Below are 14,248 nucleotides of genomic sequence, written 5' to 3'. Positions count from 1 at the left end.
GCCTTGAGCAGAACCCTCTTCCTTTTGCAGTTGATATAACAGGGTCTGCACTACCAGTTGCAAGAGGTGCAGTTGCTGAGTAGGTGGTCGTGGCATGCCTCGCACTATGGGAGGGAGATCCAGGACATAAAATAATTGTTTTGAAGTATGGACAAGACCCACTTTTCTGAGTCCAAACAGGGAGACAGTGAGAGAGGCGAGCAGACAGTGGTACAGAAGGGGGGCGGGAGGCAAGGGTGGCAGGCAGTCATATGCTACCTCTCCTGTCCTGAAAGGGAGTTCTCTGGCTAGAGGGAAGTGATGTTTTCTTGTGGGCTTACGAGGCCTTGAAGGAGGAGTAGGATGGGAGTGCTTCCTAATAAACTGAGTTTTTGCTGGATAGTTTCTGTGAAACTTAGGGATTGGTGACACCAGTAAATGCTTATGGTCCTGCATTTCTTTGCCCTTTTGCTGCAGAGATTTGAAGAGGTCTGCTACTTTAGAGAGCCAAAGGGTGCAGCATTGTCCAAAGGGGCATCAATGAGCTTTGCCCTGAAATCATCTGGCAGGGGGTTGTAGGTGAAGCCAAGAGTATCTGTGTAGGGCAGATGCTGATGCTGCTGACCTGCCTGAGGATTCAGCAGCATCGTAACTACACTTGATAGAGTGTCTGGTGACCTGGGAAGAAAGAGCCAGGAGAGAGGACAGTGACACTTTGGCAGGGGAGTCTGGAATATCTGCCAGGTGTTTGGTGGCAGATTCTAAGAGGGACAAGGCATATTTGGCCATGTGAGTCTGGTAGTAGTTTTTGGCTCTGAAGGCCAAGGCAGCCGAAGTATATATCTTTTTGCCCAAACTTTCCATGGTCTTGCTGTCTTTGTCAGCAGGGAGAATGGTGGTAGTAGGTAGGAGTTTGAAGGCTTTGTCCATACAGAGACTGATATAGTGGCAGGATCAGCAGGTAGGCACTTAATCAGATGCTTGGCAGTGTCAGGCACCTTGTAAAGCCTGTCTGGTCTGCATGAGGCAGGCGGTTGGGAGTCAGGGTTCAGAGATGCTGAAGAGAAGGCAACTGAAAAGGCAGGCAGGATAGGAGGAACAGCAGATGGCCTGGAGGTTTGCATTTGAATGAGGTCGTAATAACTCTTTTGTACCTCAGTCACTTCTGAGGATTCCCATTTAAAGTGTTCTTTCATCCTGCTAATAGTTTCCCCAAAGGTCAAGTCTTCAACTGGGGAGTCAGGGTCCACTGATTCTCCCTCTAGGGACCTGTATCCCAAGGGGGAAGATAGTTGAGAGTTATAAGACAGTGATTCCTCTGTGGAATCCGAAAGGACTTCCTCTTCTCTAGTAGTTGTCTCAGTAAGTTGGGGCCTAGGGCTCAGGAGAGGAGGAGAAGTGGGATCAGAAACAGCAGTGGTAGGCCTCAGTGTCATAAAGGTACTGAAAAGGCTTTGACTGAAAGCCTGCCAATCGGGCATGCTTTCTGTTATGGAAGAAATATGTTTTCTCTTTTCCTTTCTCTTACGTGGTCTGGAGGATGTCTGCCTAGAAACTGGAGATTGCAGGTGTTCGGAGAGTTCAGACGATTCCTCAGAAAATGCAGGATCCCCCCAGCATTGGAAACCGGTGCCGGAATAACCTCTGTGGACATGCTCACCTTAAGAATAGTGCAGCATCCTGGATCTGGGTCCAGATCCTGGAACCAGGCCGATGTCGGCCACAGGTTGGGGATCGGACAGAAAAGGCAAAGGTCCTGGCCTTCTTTTTTGGTGGTTCTGCAGAGACATCTGAGGAACCCTACATCGGTAAGGTAAGCTGCTTCACATATTGGTTTTCAAGGTAAAAATTAAGTGCATGCAAGCGACTACGTTGTGTCTTAAGCATGAATGCCTGGAAAACAGGTCAGGCCTTGTGGTTGTGCGACTGTCCCAAACAGAAAAGGCACTTATCGTGGGATCTGGTGGTCGCATTGACACTTACCCTTTGTGGATGACATGAACAAGCAATACTAAATTATAGAAGGACTGAAAACGTCCCCAAAGGGGCACTTATCTTATCCAATGAATCCGACGTCAGCAGTAGCAGAAACACCTGGCGTACGACTGGCGGCTAAAAAGTTCTGAGAGCTGGTGCATGTTGACGTCACCTTTAAGGCCCATAGATTCTCGGCTACATCAGACGTCTCACGCACCTTGGAGGGACTGAAAGCTTTTGGATACTGGTCGTACGTACACGAGACTAGAAGAGTAAACCTATATGCAGAATACTGCAACATAGGAATAGAAGGACATCTACGTTTTAGTGGTGACACAAGGTTACTTGAGTGTTACGTCTAGTTGTACTAATGTAACTAAAGTCTGGTGAAGAGAGCTTGGAAAAGAAAGCCTGGTTATTTTCCTCATCCCTGTACTTCTGCAATAGGCAGCTCTCCATAACACATGCACTGATATACCAACATTAAATCACAGCTGACACTTCCTGCCCATTATGATAACAGGCATACTTTTCTTCTTTTTTTTTTCCACTGTGGACACAGATATATTTTACTGGTAAAGGACAGATGTCTGTAAGGACATATACATATACATATACACACACACACACACACACACACACACACACACACACACACACACACACACGCGAGCGCGCATGTTCACACAATTTCCTCATCTGTTAGTGGTTAAGCACCCTTGCCACAAATGTAAGAGGGTACTAAGGTGATAGAAGCCACTGCTACATTCTGTTAGCAGAGATGCACTACCACATTACACTCTGACAAGATCCTAAATTCAGAACAACAGACTCATCTCTGAACTGGGCTCACTATCACAGCTGTGCAGCCCCTGCAATAAATGCACCAAGGTTGCCCGAGGACATATAATGCTTAGCAGCATAACACAGCATTTGTGATCAGTACTATAGCTATTACGAAAGCTACTGGACATCAGCGTTTGCACAGTAAGGAGGGACATACAGTGATGCCACATCCAGCTGCCATAAGATGAAACGCCACTCTACCAGTGACTGCAATCCAGAACCTATAAACTACTTAAGAGAAAATGCCAGATGGAAGAGATGAGTGGAATTTATTAGAAAGTGCTAAGTGGATTGCTCTCTGAAATGCACCCCATACACTACTTTTCCCTAAAGCAGTAAAGCATGTGGGACTGCAATGACATGAAAGACAAAATAATAATAATAATAATAATAATAATAATAATAAATACTTTATTTATTCATTAAACTGCTGAGTTTATAAGCGCTTTTTTCCTCCCAGCTGTCAGACACTTATGAAAGTTAATTCCATCTGATCCGCTTAACTCAGCCCAAACAGAGTTTCATCATCTACAAGATTCTAAACAGCATTCTGTCCCAAGGCATAGAAATGATGCCAGTGATAGAACGTCACATCTGTATAGCTCTCACTGTTGCTGTGCAGAAAACAAAAGCATTCTGGGAGCTGCTTCTGCTGCTCTCCCTTGGACCCCCCCCCCCACACACACACACCAATTATGCATTACAAACAACGTGCAGTTATACAGTACTGCCTTGTGAGGAGGAGTGCAAACGCTGATTCCTGGGACTTAGAGAAGGATAATCACCAAAGCTCTTCAAAAACGTAGTCAAAATGTGTTGTCCTTGAGGTTTGTAGCTTCAGGGAAGGACTTGGCCATCTGTTCGTCCTATGCTAACAGATCAAACTGAACAAATGCTGTTGTTTGTGAAGGCAATTACATGCTTACCACAGTAAAAATAGGCAAGAAGCCATTGACAGAAATGTAATAAATAATTCAAAAATATGACTCTGAGTAATTGTGAAATAATAAGTGTACTGTTGCATACTATGAGCAATATTCAACTACAGAGACCTTTGTTGAGCTGTCATCATGCTTACTACAACAGCTGTGGTAGAAGTGAAAAGGGTATCTGTTAAGTCAGGGACTGAGGAACATCTATTTATTTTAAATATTTAAGAATTTATTTCTCTGAAATATACTATCCAAGTAACAGCACCTGTCTTACAGCAGGATCTTGGTTTCAAATATTTCTACAATTAAATTACTACACTGACTTGCTCTTCAAAAGCAGGAAATAACATCTAAAATGTAGAACAGTTCCATCCTGAATGACTAAGAAAGGGAATTCTTGACTTTGAGTAACACTCTGGAACTTTGGTCTGTCTCTACAAGGGGGCAGATCACATGGAAGGCGTCACCTTGCACAGGAAAACTACTTCTCTATCTCTGGTTATTTAACCTTTTCCATCCCTGAAAGCCAATTTAAATAACCAGTCTTCCTCTCTGTGAATCTACAAGTGAATACTCAGCTAACGTGCTAACAAATTTCTAACCGGAGCATCTTGCCTCCCCGGATAATCAAAGACACAGCAGACACATACTGGTAGCATTTCTTCATATGTACCTAGGAGCAAGGGGTTATCATCTTCTATTCCACTGTAAAGAAACGGTGCACATTATCTTGTTTTCCATGCCGGCTGCTGAGCTCACCAAGGTTATCAAAAGGAGGGAACTGGTCACCTGATACTTGTACAAGATAAGGGCAAAATAAAATAAAAACAATGGGTAGTTAAAAATTAAGAATGTGCTTACTCACCCTATGTTTACAGCCAGCATCTTTAAAGGGGCAAAGGACCAATGCTGTGTTGCAGTTCTCTTTTAGATGACTGGCCAAGTCTTCTCTGGCTATGTTTGGCATTCCACATTGGTTGGGACATGGTACAGGAAAGCGAGGACACTGGTACTGGTGATTCTGAAAATTAAAACAACAGTCATTGTTTCTACATACAAGAATAATAAGCTATACCTACTGTTTCAGTAACTCCTAGCTGGCTCACTGTACACTGTCAGCAGAGTAGGAAAGTACTTATAAAACACTCACTTGTTTATGACCCGTATGGCTGAGCAACAATTCATTCGATATAAACCCTAAATTTAAAAGGTAATAAGGTAATTCACCCACAGAAGTCAAAGTTTTCTTTCTTTCTTTTTTTGACGGTCAGGACTTAAATGAACAGTGATGGTTATTTTACTGAAAGGAAAAATAGGGAAAAATACACCCCTGGATTCAATAACACCTACACTAAGAGTAAACTGCTCTGAGTGAACAGACAACACAGACATAACTCACACCTTCTTCCTCCTAATTTTAGTTTTCTTACTGATATTCTTGAAGTTTTATAAACTGACAGGGATTCATAAAGTTTACCACAAAGTGTAGAGTACACATACACTTAGTGTAATCTTTCTGAGTGACTTGAAAGCACAAAAAATGTGATAAGAATGTTCCTGAAAATATACTGTGTACATTTAGTGTAGGCTTTATTGAATCTGGCCTACAACTTTCTAAATTTTTGACAGATAATTTTCTTTTTTTTAATTTTTATAATTTCATAAATAGGCTGGATTCCCTTAAAAATAATTTGTAAATAACCTGGAAATAACACCTGTTTTGAGTTATGCAAACTGTACAGACTGATATAGTAACCTGCTTACGGTCATTTGGAATAAGAAGGAATCTGGTGAATTCTGCAGGACTGGCACAGTCTGACACAAGAAAACATTTCCTGGGAGCCATGTTTGTACTTATTAAAGATAAGTCTCAGAAGCGGCACCATCAGCTTCAGAACATGAGGCCATATCTCTCAAGTGCACCTTGTGCTAAGGAACGTTCTTCATTTGGGTGTTATAAAGTTCGTGTTCCTCGCTGTTTCACACTGAAAGGGTCTGTCGCACTTTCAGTGTTAAGAATTGTTTTAAACTAAGGGTCTATGTCACATTGTCAAACTTTTAAGTTTGAACTTCATATGGTCGATAGCATATGATCGAACTTTTAAAAGTTCCAACGTTTCAGCGGATCTCCGTACAGTGCGGAATGGGAAAATTTCCCTTTTCTGCACTCTAGTGCGATCTCGGAGGTGGTATATTTAAAGAGTGGGGTGTGTGGGGGGAGCAGCTCAAGGTAAATAATATTGGATCATATTCCAAAAAAAAAAAAAAAATAACTTTTTATAAGTGTAAACTAACAGATTGCAACCATCCTGCAAGCTTCCTAGTTGAAGTTGTTAATATGCTGTTAGTATGTGTTCCAGATTTTGCCCATTTGTTCCACATTTTGACAGGCAGTTTTCTATACTCTGGAGATGGAAGGTTTAGAGCTATGCTAGAGGCAGCATTTTACAATGTACTAAAACAGAGCATATATTTCGGTCTATCTGCATCACTTAGGGATGTATTTAAGGAAGGTCCTAACCTCCGACACCTGAAACTTTTTATCCGTTTCTAGTCTTATTAGATTTGTTAATATTCTGCAGTATGATTAAGTCAATCAACAAAAGTTTGGGAACTTAGAAGGGCAGTAAGCACTTTCTAACCACTGTCTTTCTGTACCATGTATTTTCTTTTCTCGGTGAAAACAGTGCACTTAAATATTTATATTTGTAAACTGAAGCTTTCTGATTAATCCTGATAAAATAATTTTCTGTTTTACTATATACACTTGTGACTGCTTGGTTTACATAAACTGGTTTACGTAAAACATCTATAGTGAAATGATAAAGCTGTCAATGTCTGGCTTGTAAAGACAGGAACTCATCCAACTTAGTTTGACAGGCTAAAGACTTATTTTTCACTTGAGTTATTGAAATGGGTACTAAGCAGGTGGTCTCAACATCAAAGGGTTTCATTTGGCCACTGCTTTTAACAACCAAAGACAAATAAGGATGGAGAAGTGGGAAAGATACAAACAGGCAGCTATGATAGAAGGTGTGTGTGTGTGTGTGTGTGTGTGTGTGTGTGTGTGTGTGTGTGTGTGTGTGTGTGTGTGTGTGTGTGTGTGTGTGTGTGTGTGTGTTAGGAATAAGCTGATGTGGTTGCTATACAACAATGATCAATGTAGGAACCAGTAATATATGGTTTGGCGATTAGCTGCAGAGTAGTGAGCAGATCTGGGATTGACAACCAATTGGAATTTAAGTTGCACAAATCTATAATAATGCAAGCCACACTACAGTTGTGCAAAAATTATGGACGGGGATGTGGTGTCATAAAAGTGCTGCTTAGCAGCACCAAAACTGAATTTTATGAGTGAAGTAGCATTAAACTGCCTGCATGGCTTTTAGGACCCTTGAGAAATTTAAGATGAATAGATTTGTGTTAGAAATAAACAGTGCCAGGGCCACAAAACTCCTCTAAATTAACTCCTTATTGTGCCGATTCCTGCTGAGAAGAAAAAAATATGCATCTTAAATCTTACCTGGATTGTATCATACAGAAATTCCTTGTTGCAGTACTTGCATGGCTGAGTACGCTTGGGACAGTCTGTGAGACAGTGCTGTGACAGAAGGCGACGCATCATGCGAGCTCCACATTTATTTTCACAATACACACTTTCCTGAGGGCAGATTCCTTGATGATTCTGCAACAATAAACAGCAAACGTTCCTTTTAGACACATTAGCAGCATTATATAATACTGAGAATTTTAGAACATATTTTAAAAAACACATCAAAAACCTTTACCTACCTACAAGCAAAACAATACTACAATAATATGGTGTTTCTCTGCCCTTGTTCTGGACCAGCAGGGATCAATCATGTTTTGACTATGTGAAGTCAAAATAGCTGTTCCCCTTCTACACCAAAGTCTGCATGCACAATATGTGAGCAAAAACTTGTAAATTAAGCATAAATCTCACAGTTTAGAATGATCACTCTGAGGCAAGTGAGGTGAGCACACAAAGGACAATGCTCAACTACCAAGGTCCTTCTTACTTAAGCAGGAGATTTGCTTTTTACAACGGCCATCCAAGTTGGAAAACAGTGGCAAAAGTGCAAATAACAAATAAGCAAGCCCTGATAATGTCTATGAAGCAGACTTGTGCCATGCTGCTATAGTGACATAAGAAAACTGAGAAGACTCCAGCATTAAGAAAAAAGACTTTTTTCTGAGTTCTGTACTGTAAAAATAAGACATATGCCTTTCTTAAAAATCACGTGTCTTTTCAACTTTATTATTTTATCATTCAAGTTTTTATTGTATTTACTGAAACTCTTGTCAACCCTTGTGTACAAAGAAAGAAGAAACAAGTAAATCTTCACACTTGATAGCTACAGCATGATAAAAAATAGACATTCATAACAAATTGCAGGTGTTTAGCAAGACAGCACACTTACTGTAATCTTGGAAGCAATGACACAGTTAATTAATCCCATCATCACAATATTACCACATCACCTTATCATCCGATACAGACTTAGTGGGAGGGCAGCAGACTAAACCCTGTCATAAATATGTTCTTTACTGCACTTAAAGGCATGCCTAGCCATTACAGTTATGACCACAACTCCAGAATTCAGGTTTCACCCTTCACTTTTCATCTACTTTGCATACTAATTTTATGCTTGTCAGCTATTAGTTTGTGTGCTTATTATAGCGCAACTTGGTACATAACAATATGATAGAAGCGTCTCTGTTAAAATTTAAAAATTAAAATAAAAATGAATTAGAATAATACAAAATAATAATGGAGTTATTTAATATTTTCGTTTTTAATTTAATTATTATTACTATGATAGTGTATTATATTCATTAAAAATTAACACGAGTCTTTTAGCTTTTAGCTAGCGTTGATTAAATCAAAAGCGCCATTTCATGCTGCTATTAATTAATTTTTGGATGAATGAAATCTTATGATTGATGTATATCTTTATTCGTATATTTTTTATATATTTTTTATATATTTTTGTATTATCATATTTTTATATTTGTATTATACAGTGTAACCACTTTGTGCTGAATGAAAGTTGTTTTATATTTTTGTTTCGTTGTCATCACCTTCATTCTATGGTGATTCTACTTAAATATTTTGGCTATACCTCCAGCCATATATGGGCAACATTTCCTGATTTACGAAGCTCTGAGCTAATGGTTTGTTAGCCCTTATTTATTTGATTGTGTTTATTGTAGAATTAAGTAGTAATGGCAACCCTAGCATTAGGTTTTCTAAATATGGGCACAGCTTCCTGCAAGCGCTCATTAAAAATTTCACTAATACCCAGATGGTTACGGTGTTAATATTTTATGTTATTTTACTTCTAAAAAGACATCTATTCAATGAACATCAACACTATTTACATCCTTAAAAATTTTGTATTTGGGTGCTATTGAATGATGATCATGCTGCTTGCATTTAATTGTGTTAGACTGCTTGTGACGTTAATGTTGAATTCTTATTTTATGCAAACAAGCATTTTGGTTGCTTATTTAATGATTGTTTCAATTATCTAATTGAAAGACAATGCATTGGTATAAAAGCACTCATTTGGTTTTGTAATTTGTAACCTGAGGAAGCGCAATTTATATTGCGTGAAAGCGCTTGTTTTTTGGTCCGCAATAAATTCATTTTATTTTTTATTTCCGTGGTGGTTTCTACATTTCTTCAGTTTTATGCCTAGCCATTACAGTTATGACCACAACTCCAGAATTCAGGTTTCACCCTTCACTTTTCATCATTGTGTAGAGTTTATATGCTCTCCCCATGATGGCACTGGATTCCTCAGAACACAGATTTTATATATATATAAATATATATATATATATATATATATATATATATATACACATATATATATATATATATATTCACTTCATAATCTCGAAATACTGAAACATCGAATTTCAGTATCTCGAAACTATGAAACCGAATCCACAAAACACCGAAACTACAAAACCCAGAGACCAAAACTGTGGAATTCAAAACACTGAACAAACCACATACACTACACCATACATACACCACAATACCCACATCACAACATAAACAAAAACTACACACATACACAACTCATACACACATAAGCAGGGGGGCAAGTGCCCCAGCACCCCCCATGTGGGGGGCTGCGCCCCACCTCCCCTACTTATATATAGTAACTCTGAGATCGCACAAACAAGAAACAAATGCAAACTCACACATGCACATTCTCCAGTCCCTCACACACACATCAAACATATCAGCACACTCAAACACACTCTAACCCCCACTCAAATCTCTTACAAAACACTCACTTACCTGACAAAACACCTAGATCCACACACGGCACCGTGCACCATAAACACGCAATCCCAGACATCATGTAACATAAGGCCATAACTGCAAATTCGAGATATTCGAATTCGTGGTTATGAACTTTCGCTATTTTAAACATTCGGGTTTATAGTCTCGAGATACTGAAATCTGACATTTCAGTATTTCGAGATTATAAACGGCTCATATATATATATATATATATATATATATATATATATATATATATATATATATATATATATATATATACACATATATAAAATGCATTTTCCTTGCTCTTATTGCCCAGGTTATGGCCAAAAAATATCATTGGACCAACCAGCCCATTTACCCAGTTAAAGAATGTTAAATAAATAAAAAGTGTGAGTGTGTCTGCCTGTGAACATCTGTGTCTGTATCTGTGTGTACATAGGGCAAATCATTTTCAGGTGCGTGGTAAGCCAGATGTAATAGCTAACAGTCAAAACAGCTAAACTGCAGGAATCTCTTCGTGTAACATTAGGAATTGCTGGACAACTGGCACCTGAGGGTTCTCCATACATCCTGACAGATACTACAACAAGAAAGGTATCCACATGTCAAGAAACTTTGCAAATACAGTACAGCTCAAACACCCTTCAAGTAGTTGTACTTTGTCTCCAGCCAGGAGTTACAGACAAGTTGATCTGAACTCATAGCACCGAAAACATTATCACCCAGAATTACATTAGTCAACAAAAGTGATTGTACAGGGCAGAACCATTTTATATTACAAATGGGCTATGCAACGCCCACTTAAAGAAACAAACGATTAATTAATCAATTAACCACCCTGTCCACCACCAGGACAGACTCATCTTCAGTGGAGGCCTGAAAATAATCAAGCATGAAATGTAAGTGATTACAGTATATAATTATAAAATTTAAATTAATTGGAAGGAATACTGTTACTAAAAGCAAAGGAAGACTGTACATCGAAAATAGGGTACTAAAAACAGAACAATTTCAAAGCACAAGAAGGAAAAAAAATCTACATTGCCAATACTCACTTGAAAAGGGTGCCTGTAGGAACTGGCCAGGGAGGTTGGGAGTGAGTATTCACTGCCAGCTTGTCCATCCTTGGGGGAGGGTTCTAACTAACCACATGGGTAACACCCAGTGGGAGCACAAGGTATTCCTTTATCTCTCCTCTCACTTAATATCACTGTAAGCTGATTAGGTAAAACTGGATGACTGTACAACGATCAGCAAAAACGTAAGCCACTGCAATGCACATGTGAAAGCAAGCTTTACCTGTCTGGTAAAAGCAAGGTGGCAACAGTGTGAACAGTCTGCTGTTATTTCTAAAACAAGTGTTAAGCAGCTTTATTTTTCTAAGAAACAAAATATATTTTATAAACCAAATAACGACCGGGTGGTCAGAATGAGTTTAATGTGTTGGACATATTATCTGACAATCAACTTTGTCCTTGATTAAAGAAGTTCCATGAGAGCAAAATTCTTCTAAGAGATGACATGTTAACTGCTGCATTATAGGTTCATAACTTACAGAATACTTCAGCCCTCGATGGCATCCACATTAACATAATTTATAACTGTAACCTGACACTATCAAAACTGGCACTTTTTAATAGGGGGTTGATCACAAAGATGCTAGTAATAACATACCAGTTCACATGAAGGTAAGCCTATGATGTTGCCAATGCAAGTTTGGTTGCAACATTGGGAGGTCTGAAGAGCAGCCAAGATAAGAACAAGGACGGAACATTCACATTATTCCTCCCCTTTCTGTGGGAAAGGCATAACCCTTGTTGATACATCATAGCTTTTGCTTATACCATCCCAAGAGTCCCACTACATGCAGGTAATGATAGTGCTTTTATAAAGTGCAACAGACCTTACACCCTTGTCATAGTCAATGGACCTCTGACTAAGATCTGAACGAGGCCTATCTCTGACAATACTCACATGATCTTGGAACTAGGCAAAAAGAAGGCTTCCCAGCAGTGGTCATGGGGTTGGCAAAATGGCCCTAATTGTGGCTATCCAGGATGGACCACAGCTAGCAATAGGTAACTGCCAGGAGACACAGTTCAGTGTCAGCAAATCAAGTAAGACAACATGCATTTTTGATTTTTCAAACTCATTTTCAACTGGTCTAAAATAATTTTGAGAGAACACTGTCAATACATGTATATTTTGCGGCCGACTCTTTCTCATCTGTGCATACAGTTTCAAAAGAAGAGCAAAAAGGAGACAGACCAATGACTCCCTTGGGTTGCTTAAGTAAGGTATAGAGAGTCTTATTGCATGTCTCAGTATATTCAGAGGATAAGGAAATCCACATGAATGTGAACTGCAGAAAAGGGCATCCCAGTACCACAGACAGATCTCTAAAGAGAACAGCTGAAGTCACTGCTGCTGGGATACCTGGATTTGTACCAATTTGTCTTATATTATGTCCCAGTGCAAAGGCATAAGCATAACCAAAAGGAATACATTATGGATACAACTTGAACTTTTTTTCTCACTAACAAAGATGCCCAAACCCCAAGCTACATGCATACATCCTGAATCAAACCCATGTTAAATGAAATACAATTTTTAGATTGAAGCTGAAACAGATGTCAGCTTTACAAATGAAAGTACAGTTTTACAAGGTGCTTGCTGTTATCTTAGATGAAAGAAGTATCTTGTCCTTGCAGTAACTGGTAATCACGTGCCTCTGGGGGGCACACACAGTACTGACAGAAGGTGTTCCATTCACAGTGAACAGTAATTCTACACAACTTCTATGCTGTGACTGGCTGCATACATGAGGTACGCCAAATAATACAGTTGAAGTAAGCATGCTCATATTCAAAAATCTGAAAACACAGTGTAACAAAATCTGCACAAAAAGTTTATGAGACAGAAGTTGTCAAAGGTCACACCTTACTCTCATGCAAAACAGTAAGAAAGCTTTATTGTTTCTTTCTGTTAGTCACAATCGGTCATAGTGTACAACACAGACCGCTATGCTACATGACAAAGTCTCAGTTATATACTTAACATCCGAATGGGTGACATAGATAATAGATAACGTCAAAGGACAGTCAGCATACTTTGCCCACCTACAAATTAGAATCTACTTTAGGCAAAATGCCGATCAATTCTGATCAATTGCACTAGTCTTGGTGGAGGATGGCAGATGAGAAGACTAGAAGTCAGCAGTAAAACAATTCAGTCATCTGATTTCAACACTATCATAAAACAAATAATTCTGTAAAGAAATGAGAGTTGTATCTAAGGGGACAGAGAGAGGGTCACACTGGTGAGGTTCTGAAGGAGGGATGGACCTCCTTGAAATTGATTACATGTATAGATCTGCAATTGTGGGACTCCACACATATCTTTTGACCTCACAAGATCCAAATGTGGTGAAAGTTTTGAAACATGAGGAGAATAAATCTAAGATGACATCTCTGCTTAATTTATCAGAAGCATATTGACGTCAAGCAGGAATGGAAATCAAACCAGAAGTGGATAAAAAACAGGCAGCAATTGAATATGCTAAAAAAGAAAAGAAAGAATATAAGGTGAAGGATCAGATGAGAAGGCAAGAAATATGGAAAAAAACATAGATATAGTTGCAAGTATAAAAAAACTTCTGGAAGAGCCTCATGTTGATCAAGAACGAATGCAGGAATGGTTAATGAGAGGTAAATTTATATCAAGAAATGAAAGGTTAATATTGACAGCCCAAGATAGTAGGCTGCGTACACGCTGGTTTACTAAGTCCATTGAACATGTGGGAAAAACAGACATATGTAGGTTTTGTGGAACCGAGTTGGAAACAGTTACACACCTTATTGCTGGTTGCGATGCTCTAATGGCAGAGGGACTGTATACTGAAAGGAATAATAATGTGGCGAGATTGTTACACTGGAGATTGTGCAAACATTATGGTATCGAAGTGACAGAAAAACACTGGAAACATGAGCCACAGAGAATCATAGAGAATGATGAAGTTTACATCACATGGGATCACCCAATACCAACAGTCCAAAAGATAGATGCTAGAAAACCAGACATAGTGATCCAAGAAAAGAAAACAAAAGTAGCATTGATGATTGAAATTGCCGCACCTAGTGACTATAGTGTCTTGCGTGCAGAGAGACACAAAGTCATAAAATACCTT

General features: G+C 39.1%; 1 protein-coding gene across 1 annotated transcript in view; it reads right to left on the bottom strand.

The window, feature by feature from the left end:
• TRAF4 (TNF receptor associated factor 4) overlaps nt 1-14,248 on the bottom strand; it is a 220,852-nt gene that overhangs the window by 32,321 nt on the left and 174,283 nt on the right. The window contains exons 5-6 of the mRNA XM_044054420.1: nt 7,258-7,419; nt 4,600-4,755 (exon numbers count right to left, since the gene is read on the bottom strand). Coding sequence (XP_043910355.1) covers nt 4,600-4,755; nt 7,258-7,419 — 318 coding nt within the window. The remainder of the gene's footprint in view (nt 1-4,599; nt 4,756-7,257; nt 7,420-14,248) is intronic.

The sequence above is a fragment of the Protopterus annectens genome, chromosome 13.part0 (genome assembly GCF_019279795.1).
Source record: "Protopterus annectens isolate FY-2018-M chromosome 13.part0, PAN1.0, whole genome shotgun sequence".
Lineage (NCBI taxonomy): Eukaryota > Metazoa > Chordata > Ceratodontiformes > Protopteridae > Protopterus > Protopterus annectens.
The sequence above is the reverse complement of the archived record's forward strand: the minus strand, read 5'-3'. Positions and strand labels throughout refer to the sequence as shown.